A 20,061-nucleotide genomic window follows, 5' to 3' on the forward strand; every position below is an offset into this window, starting at 1 on the left:
AAAAAAAAAGGCATTTTTTTGACGTATAGTAAATCTTTATTGAGCCGTTAAGAGCTGAGAAAAACACAAAGTGCAGTAAACCGTTTATTACATTCAAGTTTATTACAAGTGAATTTTCATCAGCGCCCACAGCTTGATAAATATATAGAGATGATTCTGCATGTTTGAAAGCATAATTTGCTTTTAAAAAGCTTTGGCTCCGGTCTGTTAAAACCCTAGTGAATATCAGACACATTTTTTTTCAAATGTACAAAATGATCTCTAAAATATTTTCTTTCTAAAAATAATTAAAATCACTTGCACAATTTCTCACATGACCAAGAAATCCAGTTTTAGATATGTGTGCGCTGCATAATCACTAAAGAAAACAATATGAATCTTACAGTTTATTTCTTGAACAATTCTTGTAGTTCTATACAAGTCCACTTGGTGGACATCACTCATCTACAACACAATGCTGAATTTGATGCAAATAATGTAAGACTTAAGTAACCAACCAACACAGAAAAGCATACCCAGACAGAAAAACCCTGCTGCTGATGATGATTAAAGCTTAAACATGGACTAAATGGAGTGTGTTACAGTATTGAATATTCTTTACTGAGATGAGTAAGAGACTCAGGATGGGTTTGAGGCGTACTGTTGCAGAAGCTGGGAGTAGCACACGTCACACACACGTTCTGGGGTGATGGACGATGGCAGGGGGATTTCGTTGAGCATGCAGTTCTGGCAGAATACTTCTTTACAGTTCTTACACTCCTGCTAAAATGGTAAAGCAAGAGAAAATACATTTCAGCACAGTGCTCTGAGAAGGGAATGGATTTCTCAGTATAGAATATAGCATGTGTACGACCCCAAGACAAATTATATAAAAATGTTAATTAACAAAATTATTAACAATACTATCAAGTGAGAATTTCATTAGATTTATTTTTAATGTACAAAGCTCTCTGACTAGTGATATCCACGCTCTTTACCTTAACTAGTCAAGTTGTTTCATGGCTCGGATTTGTAATTGTGAGAATTTTAAAATGTGTGTGTAAAATGTGTAAAAATTGGTCTTTTTATTTTATTTACGAATGATAGCTTTCCTGAATATAAAGGGGTCAATCAAGTATTTACAGTTTCCTTGAATCTACTCAAATGGCAAAGGAATAATGGCTTTAATTATTGTTATACCACAAAGCTGCTGACTTCTTGAATTTGATTGGTCGAAATTTATTGATTTTTTTTTTCGGAATTAGCAATAAACTAATTTAGACAATAAGCTAATTTAGACAATACAAAAAGGTTATTTATCAACGAAAGAAGTAAACAGGAATTTTGTAAATATGATGACACTTACTGAACACTAAACATGGTTAATAGCTTATCCATAAGAGTAACAAAGTAAAGGACAAAGTTAAGCAGTGGATCATAGATTTGAAATGGCTTACAATTTCTTTTTTTGCTTTTTGTAAGTTGGAGTATGTAAACGGCCTAAAGTTCTTCAGATCACACCACTGAGTTTACTATTTTCCTAGCACAGCTCACGTTCCATCACGTTTTATTTCTTACTCATAGCAAACAATCAGCCATCTCTATGGTAGTTTTCATGATCTTCCTTGAGAGAGGAAAACTGATACCTTAGAACTGCTTAAAGCTTCTGATCCTTTGCACTTTGTGCAGGTAAACCGCTCTGGCTCTTCATCAAGTGCTTGGTTCTGTATGAAAGGGAAATATATTATCATATCGTATGTACATAAGCATGCATAGATTCTGTTATGCATCAACGAATAAAGGCTGAATAAACTAAATGTACCTGCTCGTCTTCATGGGACCTAGACAACACAAAACGAGTACTGCTTGTATTTATTTGTAAGTTTGAACCACTTCATACATGACTGGACAAGTACGAATGTTTCAGTAATCATGTGCGAGTTTATGTTGGAATAAACAAGTGCTTACAAATTAGACGAACTAAGGCTCGTTTTCTCTTCCAGCACATTTCGAAGTGTGTCGTTCTCTTTTTTAACTACCTCCAGCTCCTAAATAAATAAATAAATAAATAAATAAATAAATGAATATTAATTTCAGAAGAAACAATTCTGCAATTATAAAATGTTAACTCGTTTTCAAATGGTGTGTTACCTTTCTCATGTCCTGCACGTGTTGCCACATGTCTCTGTTTGGAGGGGTTTTTCCCAGCAGGGTATCTGAATGCTGACTTCCTCGCCTCCCTCGCTCCTTCCTCAGCTCCTGCTCCAAACTGTTTCTGCTCACCAAAGAAACATACACAGTTGTGTTTAAGTCTATGGCTTAAATGGGTCTGTTTCATAAAAATATAAAGATATAGGTAGCTCAGGACTGTCTAGAAGATTAGCATGTAATCTAGCTGGGAATAATTTAAGTGAGTCTTCAATCATCCAGATAATGTTACAACCAACCATTAAACAACTTCAACCAGCAACATTTAAGTTAATGTATTTAAGTTATTGACATGGAACCTGTGTGTTATTAGATGTTGCCTCACAGGGGTCAATGTAAAATAAATCAATAGATAGAATTCCACATGCTAAATCCCAAGAAATTGCCCCTGATCATAAACCCTTACACAAAAATTTGTGCTTTGTTAGTTTGCCATAATTTTAACATCAGTATGACTGTAATGTGGACCCAGAAAAAATGTATAAATTGTGACGAAACCAAATATAAATATCCGTACATCAACTCTCACATGGAACTTGGAGTCTACCCCTGGGGTCTCTGGACACAAGGTGGGGGAACCAAACCATCACACAAAAAACAAAATTTACACAGCAAACAAAATTTAGAGATGCCACTCAGACTAAAACTCATGTTTTTTTACGGGGGGAGGAAACTGAAGTTCCCTGAGTAAACCACAAAAACACAGAGAGAAAATGTACGATCGAACCCCGTACCCCAAATATGCAGCAAATACGAAGGTATATTACTGAATGAACAAATAATTTGTACTAAACAGATACAAATGCAAACATTATTAGGCACATTATTTGTTTTTTTCCCCAAGTGATCTTGTCAAGATTTAAAATACGCAGAACATGTTGCACGGTTTAAATGAATAGCAGTTTGTTTAAATTATGGGAATTAAAACTAACTAACTTTGTTAGAAAACAGCCAAAAGGTTAAGAGAGTGCTGCCATTTCTACCATTACACCGTTTTCCCATAGCTTTCCAGGGGCATACTGGTTCATATTTACTTAAACCTCCAGGTTTAGGCCACGCCCACTTCTGGATTAAACCCAAAACGGATAGGAATCAAATCATATTCATAATATTTGGATCAAATCAATCAATCAAACCAATTAGCAAAATCAATGTGTAACAATGCTCTATACCTCTGCTTTAGTAAATGCTCCAACTCTTGCTGCAGACTCGCAATTTTGTCTCCAAATTCCTGCTTGAAGAGTCTGTTCGCCTCCTCGGCCAGGTCCCTCTGCTTCTCTGCCTGTTTAGATCTGTAGTTGAGCCAAATGAACTTAATGAGGTAAAAAAAAATGAGAACTAAAATGCCATGAGAGGGAAAAGAAACTCAATAATAGCAAACTGAACTGAACAACAGAGAGACTAAAACAAGCATTAAAAATCCTAAGACAAGGGAATGAGGGTAGTAAATGTAGAGGCTATATGGAAACACAAAGAAATTGAAGAACGCTGAAGTATTGGATTTGATCTTTATTATGCTACTGTACTACATTTTACATAGTTTGTTAAAGTCCACATACACTTTGATCATTTAATTGCAATTTAGAGAATAACCTCATCCACCGAAACCTTGAAGAATTTATTTTGGGGCTTAACACAGGACCACAGCTTTGGCGTTTCTCTCCAACAGCAGCCGGTTCTGACTCAAGGTGATATTACGCTTGAATGCTTTCTAGTTTCATGTTCTTCTACCAAAGCGAAACCTGTGACTAGATCCTCCTGAGTATATGCTTTCACTTTTTTTTTTATTTATTTATTTTTTTTAAAGGGAGCATAATTCATTAAACACAATTTCACACAGGTGTCTGGTCTCTTAACCAGGTCCATTTCACTTTTGCAGTCTCATAGGGCTTAAAAGTTACAACATAAATTTGGCCAAAAGTTAAAAATTGGCCAGGAAAAGTATTAAAAATGCCATACTTTGCAAATAACTAATAGTACATGTTTTACCAGATTGTGTTAAAAGCATGTTAAAGCTTTTGATAGCCAAAGCCTTCGTTCTAACATCCTGAAGTTCAGTTATTCGAAGAGTAAAGAGATACACTGTAGAGATACGAGAGATGCGTTGTTTTGTTAACATTTCCTACATATAAACTCGGCACCCAAAAAATATCAAACAATAGAAAGCTGTTTCTATTAAAGCGACTCTCTTGAATCTTTCTCCCACTATCTGAAACGGCTGCATTTTAAATCTGGTGAACCACAAAATAAGGCTGGAAAGACTAAGAGAGGAGCGCTCATTTGGAGTGTGATCATCACGATACTGTAGAAGCAAAAACATGGAGTCCATGAGGAAAGAGAAAGGAAGCGCGACAGATCTCGATCCCGTTAGAAAATAAATACCCTAGCTGTTTCTATGATATGCAAAGTCAAATTTAAGATATGTATTGGTGAAACTATTATTATGCGTTTGCAAGTGATCTATTGTTGCTTTTGCAGCAGTTTTCCTGCAGCCAGGTTCAAGTTCCGGGCTTGCTTGACCACGTCTTTCTCGCTGACGAGAGTAACAGAAAAGAGGATGGCATGGATGGGATGTAAAATCAAGAAAGAAAGCAAAAACAACAAGAGACATGAAGCAGAGAGGAGTTATTCCAAGAAAAGATAGAGTGCTGGATAGATAAGCAATCCAATAAATATATATATTTAGCCTAATGTGCATTAGTGAGTAAACAGACACAGATTCTAACAGGATTTCAGAATTCAATGCACATGAACTCTTACCTGTGCTCCAGATGTTTAATAGTGGCAGCCATCTGGTTTGTTTTCTCTTCAAAGCGACTGATGATCTCACTCTTCTGTTTCACACTGGTCTCTGAGCTCTGCAACACACCCAGACACATTACCATATGCACAAATCCTATTTTTATGTTATTAGGTTTATAATTCTGTATCAAGCTAAGTTAGTGTTCATTAGTTTCCTTATAACATCATGCCCCCGTGTTTTATTCGTCTTATAACACAGTAAGTTATCGTTACTAACTTTGATTTATTCAAGAATGAAGCACTGTAATTTGTATGCATTTATAGTTAAATTCAATGTCATTTTTTCATTTTTCTTCATTTTTTGAAGTCACAATGTTAGATATTTGTGACCGTCAGAGTAAAAACTGTTGCAGTGAGTGTCCCATTCGGACAAAAAAAAAAGAAGAAAGAAAGAAAGGAAAAAATTAAAGGCATCTCGCAGACAGATTTTTTTTATTCTGAGCTGTTACTTTAGAAATTATACCGTACATGAACAAGTATGTTCATATAGCCCTGTGATTTGTCTTGAAGCTAAAACTGCTGTCAGAGCTGCCGTTTTAGAAAATGAATCACTAGTGCTGTGGAGTAAACTGTTCTCATGTACCTGGGTCTTTTGACAGAGCTCTTGGTTGATTCTGCACAGATCATCTAGCTGATGTCTTAGCTCCACCAGTGCATCATGCTTCTCACAAATGTCCTTCTCCAGCATCTTCATAGACAGTTCCATCTCCTGTCTCATCCCAATCTGGACCTCCAGCTCTTTCTCCACATCCTACACAGAAATCGTCAGCATATAGTTTCATATCATTAGAAACTCTGACATATCAACGCCTTAAATGCACATTTCACTAAATCGTGTGCCAGGATGACAACTGACCAATCTGAGCTGAGTTTCCTCTTTGAGTTGCTTTCGAGTTTCTCCGAGGACTTGGCCATCTGCTGCTCCATCTGGTCTCAAAGCCTGCAAGAAACAGATAAAAGTATTTTAGTTTTAATTGTCAGGTTATTTCCCAGTGTGTAACCCCATGAACATGTGCACAAACGGTGATGGTTATGTAGTCTAACAATCCTGTACCTTGCGATTAGTCTCCACAAGGTAAGAACTTTCCTCCTTCATCCTCTCTACCTCCTCTTGCAAAGTGATAATTCTGTTGTTTGCAACTGCAAGCTGTAAGAACCAGACCGGAGATTTAGTTATCACAGAACCTCGTCTCAAAAAACATATTGCCACAAAGAAACAAAGGCAATAAGAACACAAATGGAGAGTCGGGTTACTGAAAACTGGATTGGAGCCAATTTTATTTTTATACCCGTTTGCGATTTACACTGCTGTATGTAAAATATTACCACAGACCTCCTCTGTAAGTTTTGTGTTGGACTTTTCAAGGGCATCCACTTTGGCTTGGAGGTTATTCACAGAAGCACTGTCAAGGAGGACGATACGTGTTAGCCAGTCAAGTTATAAACCAAAAATGTATAAACATGCGAATCAAAAAAAAACAAACTCTACCTTAAATGTCTGTTGAGCTCTTCTACATAATTTTTCTGGTCAAGGATTGCTGTGATTTGTCCATCACTAAAATAGGAAGATTTAAAATATGAGTAATGGTCAAACTATCAGCAATCGTCTTATTCATGTGACAAGACACAATGAATATGAACTCACCCCTCTGTGCTCTTGCTGCTGTGACCTCCATCTTTTAGATACATGGAAAAATCTATCACACCAACCTGTCAAGATAACACATGACTAAACAACATAACCAAGCTGGATAAAATAAACCACCTGAGAAAATAACACGAATATCCGATTTTTTCTGTGTGGGGTAGAAAAAAAAAAAAATTAAGTGTCCAAATACACTGCATCAGTTTGACCATACACTGACAAGTGATAATAGGTGACATTTCATATGCTATATAAATAAATAAGTACCTGAGAGTCCAAGTCTTCTCCCTTCATACACAAATTTGCATCAATGACATTGAGTCCCACCAACAGTCCAGCAATTACTGCTCCCTCTTCCTCCATCATCAAAGCATTTGGCTCATAGAACTCACTAGAAGCACAAAAAAAAGACTTTTTAGAAGCAGGGTGGGAGGAAACTTGTCTTTCCACATGTACATGCCTGCATATCAGAGCCCACCTTAAAAGATCCTTTCTGTTAATGATGGTCTTCATGTAGTCAGAGAGCTTCTTTTGCATGAGGGCCAGTCTCAGCCAAGCTCTGCCTCTTCCTAAAGGAGTTCTAAAAGAAGAAATCTAAATCAGTATCGGGAATTATGGTTAAAAAAAACATGGTTAGAAAAAAAAGGAGACCTGGCTTACTTGAGACCGGGAAGGTCTTTGACGCTAGCTGTGATTTCACCAGCTTCTGGAGTCAGTTTCTCCACTAGCTCCAGAGGACCCCAAAAAGACTTGTTCTGACCAAGGAATGTCTTCTTGCCTTTAATTTGAACCAAAAACAGCAGAGAGTGGCGTATAAGCACAAGAGAAGAAGAACAAAGAAAGCGGAAATGATTTGTGCTCCAAATTACGTGGCATACTTTTGAGTCCGTGTTTCAGGCAGTGCTCCATCACGACAAAGAACTGCTGCAGTGGGGCGTAGTCCGAGTCCAGCGTACGGCCCAGGTTGAGAGCGGATTCGATCAGGCCCTTGATGCTCAGCTTGGCCATGTTCATCAGGTTAAGCCTCTCAATGGCGATGGGGTCCTTGGGATCTGAAGGCACATGAAACACCACATGACACATTATAAAGCACTAGAGTCAAATAAAATGATTATATGCTGCTGGCTTTAAAGAAAAACCTCACAATAGAAGAATCTGTCGTACAAATTATATAATGGTACAAACAAAGACTAAGAATGCAGTACATTGCCTTTTTTCCTTCTTATTTCTATTCACCAGCCATCTTAGTTCTTAGACAGAAACTTGCATGATTAATATAAAATAAATAAATGCACAGTGTGTAACACATGGCCAGGAACGCTGAGTGACCAGCTGGAACACAACCGTTATGCTAGAAAGCTTGCATACAGTACATAATAAGAACAAACCTGCAGAAGTTCCAAATATAGTTCCTCAATTTGAAACCATTTATTTAACATTCACTACACAACCAAATTTGGCCATTTATGTTCCAAGGCTCTGCTTTTCAAATGATGAACTCAATTTGAGATCACGTCCTTGCTTGAAAAAAAGACCTGGATGTCATTGGCGTTTAGTTGAAACAAAAAGGCACATGATAAGATTCTTGGCTTTTTGCTTATGAAACACTTTAACCTGAAGGGAAAAAGAAACAAAATAATATACCGTCGCATGGAACTAAAGCATACCATAAAGTTTCACTAAACATCTGACATCTTCCAGTTACATGCGATCAATTACACACCTCGGTGTTCACTATATCCTGCATTCTGTTTAATGATAAATCAGTGTTTAAGGTAGCCTAGGCTCATCATTATCATTATATACATACACTATTGAAATTATTGTTGAAACAAACACAGGATCATGATATCTGGTTAAAAGTAGGAGAATTTTACAAGAGTATAAAGGGTACGTCTCTGTCAGCTCCCTAGGTTGTGAATACATATATAATTTGTATCACTACAAATTGGTACACTGACGGCTAAAAAAAAAATTGTTAGCTTAATCACATGTTTCTCAGGATTGTAGATCCACTATAGCTTGTGGATTTTTTTTTTAAATGAATTAACACTTAAAGGTCACTAGGCTCAAACAATCCAAATATTAAAAGTCAAATAAGGTTGAAAATTGTTAACGTAAGTAATAATTTGAGAATGATAACAAGCTGCTTGCATTTGTAAATGAAGTTGGCTGAGAATTTGTCTACCTTTTTTTTTTCTGAAGAGGCTCCAGAAAATATAACATCATTTCCAGTAAGAGAATATAGTAAGCACTTTGTGGAGCTTTTTTGGGGGGGATTTTGAGATTGACTCCCTGAGCAGTGCCCTGACTACTGAACTAATGAGCCGACTGAGACATTCCCAGTTTTCAGTACCTGTATCCTAAAAAAAAACGAAAGCTATTAGCAGTTATTAACCTCGAGTCGCATGTGCACTCCGCCACATGGAACAGAAAGACAGGTTGCTGTTGCTCTTGAATACTGAAAACGTCAGTGAATTTTATCCCCCAGAGGCATAAACGGACCTTACGGTCTGGTGCCTGAGAGATGGTTTCAGTTTTGATTTATAGGACAGTGAGAGGATATGAAAAAGTGTGGCTCACACCAATACTGAAAAATCTATGCTACTCTAAATCACACTTACAACCTAAATCTTCAGCGGATAGGACAGGCAGTGTTGTGTTACTAAAAATTAGATGAGGTTATATCATATTCAGGAGGAAAAACAAAAAAAAATCTCAGGCCTGTGGGAACTAATTAGATGTGCATTGCCCCAGGGAATGGGAGTGAGAATGAAATGCTGTAAACGCCATGCAAGTGGCAGGGAAAAAATCAGCCAGAAGTAATGGGTGTGGCAGACAGAGCAGTAGAATCTGAGAAAGCAGACAAAGAGAAGTGAGCTCTTCTAGACAACTAACGGGAAACTAAAAAGATAGTGAGAAACAGCATACGAGCAAGACAGAGACGGTCAGTGAGAACTCGGGCTTGACAACAGCCATGCGGAGCAGTGTTCGGTGGAAGTGTAGCTACTGGCTGATTTGATCAGGTCTCGATGGCTACGTCACATAGGTTATATGGCTTTCAAATGATGCCTGAGATGATGGGAGTGAAGGGAGGAAGTGATGCCGCTATACGCACCTTTGAACTCATCAAGCATTTGCATTTGTTCCATCAATTCTGTGAAATCTTCCCATGAGTCTTTGCAAAAGATAATGGACAAAAATAAAAAAACAAAATAAAGAAATTGTTTGGTGTTTCATGCATTTCATGGATGTAGACTAAATCAGCATAAAAAACATTAGAACTACTTAGGTTGTATCACAAAAGGAGTCACTCTAGTAAATGTAAATTATTATTAAGCTCAGCGTTGTTGAAATGTCTAGTCTGAATAGCGTTGATTCAGTTTCGGTAATTTTATTTTTATGCTTTGCTTTTTTCCCCCTAACCCATCATCAAACATAACCAGAGAAGGATACAATGTATGACATCATTCTGTAACAAATAAATCGTGTTGGCAAACCGCTGTTGTATAAGAGGAATAAAGCAAGGAAATAATCATTTTCGTGTTAGTAACATTTGCACCATTTAGTCTGATTTTCAGCAAGCCCCCATCACCTTTTATTCCTTGTAAAATATGTAAAAAATAAATAAATAAATAAATAAATAAAAATTATATATATATATATATATATATATATATATATATATATATATATATATATATATATATATATATATATAAAATAAATTTTTTTTTTGGAAAATATATATATTTTGCATAAGATAACACAGCCATATCCCCATATTTACACTCTTGATCGCAAATAAGCCAGAAATGAAAGCATTAAAATCCTTTATTGTTTAAACACTTACTGCTTACAACCCCCAAAGCCACAGAAATGTACTGGCCTGAAAATCTCTTCTCTTTGTGTCAGGTTTATGAGCTTGGTAGCATGAAGAGAGACATAAAAATGTCTGATCACTGACAGCACCAGGACTTATCTAGAGAAAGAGACCTTTACTGACTTCACACACTGACTGTGCAGACTCTAAAACAATATTACAACCCTGCATATAAGCACTATATAATAAATCGATTCGAGTTTTGCAAATATAATCTCATAATCTAGATTTGCTTTGACAATGTTATTTTTTGCTGTTAATCAGTTAAATACCTGTTAGAGAGCCCAGGGCTTTAGACAAAGCCACAAATGAATCAAATGTATCAGGATGTCACTGCAAAACTTTACACTCACCCCTAGTGTTAATCCAGTGAACATGGAATTGTCTTAAAATGCCACCATCATAATAGAACTCATAAGTTTCTGCACAGGCAACATTCATCTTGCTTAAATAAAACCCAGCATTTGTCTAAATAAATGCCTAAAAACCATAAACGACTGTAAGAAACGTCACTTTCAGAGCAAAACATCCTGCAGTTCTCCTGGCGCAGCTCCTCTACAGATTACATATAACGTCCAACCATAAAAGGCTCTCGATGAGCCAAACGCAATAACATCGGTGCTCGGCATAGTGGCAAAAGCTGTCTGTTCAAATAAGATGTTCTGTATAAAAGGCACAACACACAAATGGGAGCTGACTTCTGTCATGGCATTGTATGTCCCTGTGGAGAACACTGAGATTAACTTGTAATGATGGATGGATGAGGAAGATAGAAGAGCATGGCGCATGCTGGTATAAATCAATACTTGTCTGAAAGAAAAAGACAGAGAGTGCTATCTTAATGCTATATTTGGTACAATGGGGATTCCTTTAAACACAGTTTCTGACAGATTTTAAATATAGTACAAATTTTAAATATGTACAGAAATGTAGTCGTAAAAATAACAGACAGCTCTTCCGCCTAACATCTTGCAACTCTAAGACAGATGCGGTAATTTAGCCCAGAGCTACTAGGAGCATCTCCGCCCGTTAATCACGACTCCACACACAAACACACTGAGCGTGATTAGAAGCAGGCTAATGATATAAGCTTTACCCGATCCCAGCAGATCGTTATTCAGCACATGTACACTATTAGTCTGATAATGTTTGCTTTTTTTATCTGGATAGACCAGCTCCAAAAGCAGTAACAGCAAGAGAAAAGGACAGCATCATGCCTGCTTAGATACCCATTTAAAGTTATTGTCCACGGGAGCATTTATATGCAGCTCACAATGCAACTGAATTTAGAACAAATTCGAATTATTGATGCTTGCAAACCCAAAGTGTGCACAAGACCAGATACTAACAGCATGTGCATAAATGTTAAATAAATTTCTATGGATCCTACAATGTTTTATAAGTAAACACTAAGTGAGGGTCCGTGCGTCAGTTTAAGTTTAGTATCTATGCTTTGAAGCTTCAGGAATGACCTGAAAGCTTGATCAGTGCTGGATCAGTTAACACTGCTTACAGAGGTTTAATAAATGTAACATATATAATATAAATATATCTACATATAAAAGTTTTATTTTATATTATAGGCCACACTGTTTTACAAAAGCATGTTAGTTTAGCTAAATCCACAGTTATGGTCGGGGATTACAAAATCCAGTTTACAAGTGAGAAGAACAAATGTGCAGTTTTCATTGCAGTTACAATGTGAAAACATTTTGTAAGGCTGCATGTACAGCAAGCTTCCTGAAAAGAGAAAATAATGCTGCATATAATTCAATAATGATTACGGGACACATTAGCAGGACAAAAGCCAACATGGCAGAGCCCCAGGGTTTCCTCTTCAACGCTTATGAGAGAAAAACTATGCTTAGTTTTTACAACATGACCATAATTCCCTCCGTATTGCTCTTAACACAACAAAAAAGTGGATGTTTGTTGAAGAGAATAACTAAAAAAGAAGAAAAAAAAACACCTACACTCTAACACTACATTTCCCAGCATGCTCACTGAGCAGCATGGTTGCCCGAGCGCCTACCTTCATGCGCTGGCTCAGGCTCGGGAGTGAGCGAGATGTCATTGAGTTCACGTAGACACAGCCACTCGCCATCCACAGACACACGGAAGTTGCACAGGTAGATGGTCTCGCGGGCAGCCTGGGTGATCTTATCTGTGGTTGGGGTGGGTGCCTCGCTCTGCGGCGTCAGATCCGACATGGTGACTCAGCTGTGAGGCCCAGTGACTACTACAACAACAACAACAACAACGATGGCCTCCTTTGCCCAAGGGCCCAAATACAGAGCAGAATACAAATTAAAGCAGAATGAAAGCAACCTCCTACCAATAGTCCTTGAATGCTAGGAGGAAGAGGAAACAATGGGATAAGACCAGTGAAAGGATAACAGCAGCCGGTGGTACGGTGCTACTAAACAAGATGATTTTCTTCTTGTGTGGCTTCTCTAAAAATTAAATAAAGAAAGAAAAAAATTCAAGTTCCCTCTCGCCTCCCAGAGTGAATCAGGAGAAAATCCGAAGCATAGAATAGAAGCTGATCTCACTCGGCAGGACAAGAGGATTGAGATGCTGCAAACAGCTTGGTGGTGGAGTAACAATCACAACTCTCCCTCTCTCTCTCTCCCCGTCTCGCTCTGCACAGCCCCCACTCAAGCTGACAGGATTGGCTGTGTGCGCTGCAAATGAGTGGGTGTTGACCAAGATGGCTGCGGTGATGCTGAGCAGCATTGTGGGAGTCACGTGAGCAGATGGTGCAAGCGGAGAGAGACGAACTCCCGGGGGATCGGGATGATGCAGGATTGAGCTCATCTGTGATCCTTTTCTCTTGGCTCAGTGAAGATGCCTCAGAGAAACCCACAGGCTTTACTAATCGAGCCTCATGAACAGAATGCATTTGCTGCTTGCTGATTTGCATATTGCACTGAGTAACAATGGCTACATTTAAAGCTGACCTGTTGGTCACGGAGAATAGCACCAGACTATACATATAAAAAAAAATATAAATATATATATATATATATATATATATATATATATATATATATATATATATATATATATATATATATATATATATATATATATATATTTAAAAATTAACAATACTCGAACACTAGTCAAAAAAAAAAGGACCAGATGTAAGACAATCAATAAAAGGTGATGAATCAGTGCCTCCCAAGGACAGAGCTAGGAAATCATATGTGGACAAGAATTACTAGCTGATCCAAACACCCATATAATTTATAAATGAAAATCATGGACATTGTGAGGGGTTCCTAAACTTTTGCAAATTTACTTTTGCAAAATCCTGGGTGCTTTTCCCCATTTATGAGCATAAAATATTCATTAATAATGCTTGCAGAAAGAATATTTCACCGCTAGCAAACAAAGCTGTGTCTGTGTGTTTGTGTGTGTGTGTGTGTGTGTGTGTGTGAGTGAGTGGACTAGCTAGTATTCCCATACCTATTACAGTTCTGGCAATAAAACTGGTTTTAATTATTACAAGATTAACATGAGCACTTGTCATATCTCCTGAAGCAGCCGGATGTAGAAACATTGACAGTTTTAAACTAGATGATCAAATAAAGATTGTAGGTTGTGTGCTCTTGTCAATGCTAACACTCACTTTCTCTCTAAACAAAACAACAACAGCTTACCGCACATTTCTTGTAGTTTATTAACAATTAATAATTCACTCAAATGATCTTTAGTGTCCTCTCACTGAACTGCCACTATCCCACAGGAACAAGGAACAATCAACTGATTAACCATTTAGGAGCATTTAGAACCTTTTATATTACTAGGTGTAGTGTAGCCATGATCATTCCCATTTCTTTCAGAATAAAAAGAGATGTAGAAATCTGATGTTATCACACACCTCTAAAATGTACAGTGTCACAGATTACAGAAGATTATGTGCCAAGACACACTATGTGATGTCATCACGACATGTATTTAGCCGAAGCCCTGTTCCGTGTCGAACAGGAGTAGAAAATTTCACTGTTAAAAATTTAAAGGAAGTGCTTGCAATTATGCAATTCTAGTAACATTGGCAATTACAATTACAAAAAAAGGAACTCCATCTTTGGCGGACTAATTAATATAATAATAATAATAATAATAAAGCCTTATAGTACTTCACCCTCTGCATTTAGAGAAGTGCGGTAGTTTGGTTGTTTTCTGTAGACCAACAATACTGGTAGTTTTAAGCTAACATTAAGAAAGCTTTCATGACAAGAATAAACCAGAAATGAGGAGAAATCACTGATGCATAAAACACGTAGCCTATGATTATTATTTTCTTCTAATAAAATCATTTTGGGGTCCTTGACAAACCATCTGCAAGTCATTTACCATGTTGTAGTTAAGAGATTAGGTGTTCTACATACCATACATCCTTTCTAGAGAGGAAAAAAATCCTTTCTAGAGAGGAAATTTATCATTATTTTCAGTTGTTTATGGTTAAAAATGTTTTTGTTTCACCTCATGTACTAAATCATGTACATATGTAGGATATAACACACAATGCTAAAAATGCTATACGGTGATCTTAGGGGTTGAATTTTAATCCTTAATGCCTAAAAGTTGACACTCGCTTGAAAACGAGTAAAAATCTAAGCGACTACAATACCGCACAGGAAAAGTGACCTAAATTCCTGCATGGCTTTGCTCCAGTGTAACAGGACTCAGCACACATACTGCACAATGTCTGAATCCCTAATCAGCTACAAGTTTGTGAAAACTTTAGCAAAAGTGAAAGAACTGGTGAGTTCAGACTGGGGTCTTTGTCATGCATTTGATCATTATTTTTTTTTTTTAAGATAAAAAGATGCGGATCTCAGCATTAACTGCTACAGAATTAAGGCAAAAGAATATTAATGTTTTTGTGCTCACTCAGGCTTGTTGACTGTGTCAGTAGTGTGTTCAGGCTGAACCTTCTAACAAGAAGAAATGCGAAGTGTGGAATGTTGGACACATCATGCACTTTGCTTATGTGGTGGAATGAGGGGCGAAGCTACCAGACGATGGGAAACTTTTTTTTTTCAATATGTCCGACAAAACTGCACCGTCACTGATTTATTTTTTTACATTTTAAAAATTCAATGTATTTCACGAAAACTAGTGACATCACATTACATCCATTTGATGTCATTTGTCATAAACTGGGAAACTGCGTATAATTATAGGGCATCTTTCACTGGATAGTAAAATATATATATATTTTTAGGCCTATATTTCAGAAGTTACTACCCTTCTAAAATCCATACACTAGACAAAAATTTACATAGTGCATAGAATTTGGGACACATCTTCCTCGTGCACTATTATTATTGTAAACACCACATGGCAAGCAGACGACTATGCACTCCAAACAGATTTAATGACCCATTGTGTCTTTTGTTATGCTGTATGTGCACTCTGCTGTACCTTTTGTTGAGCTGTATATGCATGCTCTGTTCGAATCCTGCCTATTCGCTGGACCTCTGAGTCAACTGCTGTGACATTCAGCCTTCTATTGCTGCCTGGAGACCACACAGAACCATCACTTCCTTTTTCAAACTCAAACTATGTTATGATTAATGATGAGCTAGACATCAGCTCATCAAGGTCTATTTCTATCAACCAAGAACAGGAATGTGAGGCTACAGTGAGGCAGTGAGGCAACCTGCTCCAACCGCCTGAAAGACGTATTCCTCTCCTGACCTTTCTACACAGTAGATTATTTCCCAGTAAACTTTTTTTAATTACACTGTACTTGGTTCCCTTACACATCATATAGTAACATCGCTTTTGGGGATGGCCAAAAGTGATCATCTTCCCCTTTTTATTTCTCATTTCTCTGTCATGCTCTTACAGGAAAAACCCATCCTGAATGTCTTTCCAGTCAACATTCAATAGAAGATGTTTGATATTCAATTGTGCAAAAGGGTTATTTTTATGATTAAATATCAGACCATTTTTTCCATGGTCTTTCACTGATATTTTTGTCTCCTAAACAACCCTCAATACCATGTATCTACCTGCTGATGGTGATGCCTGAGATTTAGTTTTTCCTTCATTTCACCTTTATGTCTGGCTGGCTCTCTCACCTCGACATATATACACTCTTCTCAAACATATCAACTTCCAAAGCTTTAACTTGCACTTGTTTACCACTCGTGCAATAAATTGCTCACTACTATAACACTGCTTTTGCGATCAAACAGCAATTTATTATTTTTACAGCTTTCTTCTCCTGTTAAGTTCAACACATTAGCACCCTGTGACATCAGTGTAGCAGACAACCACAAACTTGAACCTGAATAATAAAAATACAGCAACAACCAACACATTAGGACCATAATAATAACAGATCTTAAATATTTTTACGTAAAATGTGTTATGTGTTTAAGCCTGGAGTTTGTCGTTAAGGAGTTTCCTCATGTTGCCTAAAGCTTGTGCACTAAGCACTTAATCACTTTCCTGTAAACCTGATTTGTCACGCCTTGTGTCAAACTTGATATAGAGACATAAAACTAAAACCAAAATAGAAAACACTCTTCGCTTCCTTCTCAAGACAGATGTTTTGACAGGTTAACACAAAAAACTCTTAATAGACTTAAATAGTGTAGTTCTGTGAGGAAAGACTCATCTGTACCAAACTTCCAACCATTAATAAACAATGAATTTGAAAATGTCAGTGAGTGAAACAGAAGGCTGACATTTGGTAAATGTTGACAGGAGACAAAAATCTAATTTCTTACTTACTTGTAAAAATAAAATAAATAAAATCTGCAAATACAAGTGTCAGGTTTATATTCTAGCAAAAAAAAATACATACAAATATGGCAGATTATATTCGTTTTCTTATTTCAATTAAACAAACAGCACGGGGATATACTTATTAATGTTTTTACACAATTAATTTGAACAATTCCTAAAAGTTGACATTGAACCTTAGGGAAGTGAGCTCCATGTAAACAGATAGCTAGCTAAGCTAACTTAGCTAACTAAGCTAACTTAGCTAACGCTGCTCGCGCGCAGACCAAACAAAAAACAACCAAAAACAAAAAAAAGTAAATACCGTAATAAACACTCACTTTTGGTTTTCTTGGTTGTTTCGATGTGAAACTCGTACTTCACTGTAGCTGGAGGATTCAAGGTTTTCTTAGCAAACTGGACGCTAGCAGAAGTCAGGGCTTCTTTAAAGTAAATGACGGATGTGGGTGTAAAAGTGTCCTCCTCTGGGCTGCTGGTGAAATGTCCGTTATTGTCCTGAAACGACGGTCTACCGGATTCCCCAGAAGATATCAAACTCTCCACAACTTGTGTGTTTTTGTACTCAGTGTTGGTGTCCTGTTCCGTCGCCATGATCAGCTTAAAATGAAAGTCACCCCTTTTTCACAGCTAAAATAAAGTTGTCAGCGATTCTTATTTCTTTATTTTGTTTATTTCAGTTCTCCCATCGTGTCATGACATTTTAAAAGCGACCATGTGAACGATGTCTGGTCCGTTTGACGTGTTCTTTCCTTCATAAACAAACAAAACTTTGAGCAGTGGAGTCACGTGGACACGACGGAGTCACATCACCTTGTGATTAAAGGGGCTGTACAGAGGAGACTCCACCCTTCTGACCTCTCTAATAGGTTTACAACACTGATGACTGGTGGAGACATTAGACAGAAGCAGGATTGGCTGATATAAATGCACAAACAAATATCTTAAGGTGGATTATTTTGTACTTTTGATGCACATAGTGCAAGAGCAATACTAACAACTGTTAAAACACACCCCTCACACACACTCCTCACCCTCCTGCTCTGGAAAAAGGTACCCAAGCATTTGGACCTTCACAACCAGACTGTTTCTTTTCACAAGCCATCAGACTCCTTAATAACTGAGCTGAACTGTACTGAGCACAACACACACACACACATTCAATTCGATTCAATTCAATTCAATTTAAGTTTATTTGTATAGAGCTTTTTACAACTGACATTGTCTCAAAGCAGCTTTACAGAACATAAACACAGAGCAAAAGGTTAATATAAAGAATAATATAAAGATTAATAGAATACAAAATTCAAGATTAATATTAGATATATTTAAATGTGTTTGTATTTATCCATAATGAACAAGTCTGAGGTGACTCAGGTGACTGTGGTGAGGAAAAACTCCCTTAGATGGTAAAGGAAGGAACCTTGAGAGGAACCAGACTCAAAGGGGAACCCATCCTCATATGGGTGACATATGAAGGGTATGATTATAAATATACAGTCTGATAAATGTTGTAATGATGCAAAAGATCACATGGAGTTCACATCTCCTCTTTAGTATTGCAGAGTCCAACTGGAGCTGGTAGATCTCTAGATGCCTCAGGATTCTCAGAGTCAGCCTCATCTCAGTGGAGGTCCAAAATCTTCATCGCACAGAAGACGATCTGAGCTGTTACAATTTCTAGATGCCTCGGGATGGGTAGAAAGAGAGAAGCAGTGGAGAGGGATTAACATAAAGCAGTGGAGAAGGATTAACATGATTAACATACAGCACATCAACTGTATGGACTGCACAGACCTACACCATATACAAACTCTCCAATATACATCCATCAAACTATTTACATGCTGTTTTGCACACTGTTTTTGCTCTTTGCACATGCTGACTCACATTTCATTTGATTGCTGTTTTGCACAATACATTACAATACCTCATATAACTGCTGCAATAATTCTGTGTTCATTGCAGTATTTCTGCACATGCAATCAGGGCCGGCCCTGCGCATAGGCAGAATAGGCAAATGCTAAGGGCGCCGCCCACCACTAGGGGCGCCCGTGCGCCCAAATTATATATATATATATATTATTACCTGAGAAGTATTTTATTTATATATTTATTATATATATTTTATTGCTGTAAGAAAGGCAAGGAAAGCAAGGTCTCCATAATATAGTTTTTTTTATGTAGTTTGTGTGTTTCCAAAATATTTTCAAAATAAAGAAAAACAGGACAAAGCTGTGCAGTTTGTTTCTGTGTAAGTTTATGAACAAAATGATCGGAACACAATTGTCTGTGATTCCAGGGGCATCAGGTGAAATCTTGCCTAGGGCAGCAAATTGGCCAGGGCCGGCCCTGCATGCAATATTGATTGGACATACAGTATTAACACTGGTCAGTGCTGTTTTTGTATATTGTCTTTTGTGTATTGTTTTTTTGTGAAATGTCTTTTATCCTGCACTGTCTTTTATCCTGCACTGTCTTGTTTGTCTTGTCCTGCACTGTTTGCACCAGGTTGCACAGATGCACTTTATGTGGCTAGGACTAACTTACTTAAGTCCTTAGCGCTGTATTTGTTTGTGGAGAAATGATGTCTCATTTCATTGTGTACTGCACCAGCTATGTATGGTTGAATTGACAATTAAAGCTTCTTTACTTGACTTGACTTAAAAAATACACAGAATGATATGAAGTAACACAGAGGCTGATTTGTTCTCGCCCAGGCTGTAACAAGATCAGCAGGTCTTAGCAAGGAAGCCCACCTACATCTCAAAAACTGCAC

General features: G+C 37.3%; 1 protein-coding gene across 4 annotated transcripts; it reads right to left on the reverse strand.

Annotated features, from left to right (window-relative positions):
- Positions 1–13: 13 nt before the first annotated feature.
- Positions 14–18,085, reverse strand: rufy3 (RUN and FYVE domain containing 3). Of its 4 annotated transcripts, none has more exons than XM_060882667.1 (18): positions 17,606–18,085; positions 7,513–7,686; positions 7,295–7,412; positions 7,113–7,214; positions 6,902–7,025; positions 6,635–6,699; positions 6,479–6,544; positions 6,323–6,392; positions 6,044–6,136; positions 5,846–5,929; positions 5,573–5,740; positions 4,948–5,045; positions 3,360–3,479; positions 2,131–2,254; positions 1,948–2,027; positions 1,802–1,820; positions 1,626–1,703; positions 14–762 (listed from the first exon to the last, which is right to left on the reverse strand). In XM_060882667.1, the coding sequence occupies exons 1-18, from the start codon at positions 17,874–17,876 to the stop codon at positions 619–621; spliced, it is 1,998 nt and encodes a 665-aa protein (XP_060738650.1). In that variant the 5' UTR covers positions 17,877–18,085; the 3' UTR covers positions 14–618. The 4 variants fall into 4 exon arrangements, with proteins under 4 accessions (XP_060738650.1, XP_060738651.1, XP_060738653.1 ...); XM_060882668.1 differs by lacking the exon at positions 17,606–18,085 and adding an exon at positions 12,550–13,419; XM_060882670.1 differs by lacking the exons at positions 14–762; positions 1,626–1,703; positions 1,802–1,820; ... (1 more) ...; positions 2,131–2,254; positions 3,360–3,479 and adding an exon at positions 3,684–4,720.
- Between the last annotated feature and the right edge of the window lie 1,976 nt (positions 18,086–20,061).

Source organism: Tachysurus vachellii, chromosome 12, assembly GCF_030014155.1.
Source record: "Tachysurus vachellii isolate PV-2020 chromosome 12, HZAU_Pvac_v1, whole genome shotgun sequence".
In the NCBI taxonomy this organism is placed as follows: Eukaryota; Metazoa; Chordata; class Actinopteri; order Siluriformes; family Bagridae; genus Tachysurus; species Tachysurus vachellii.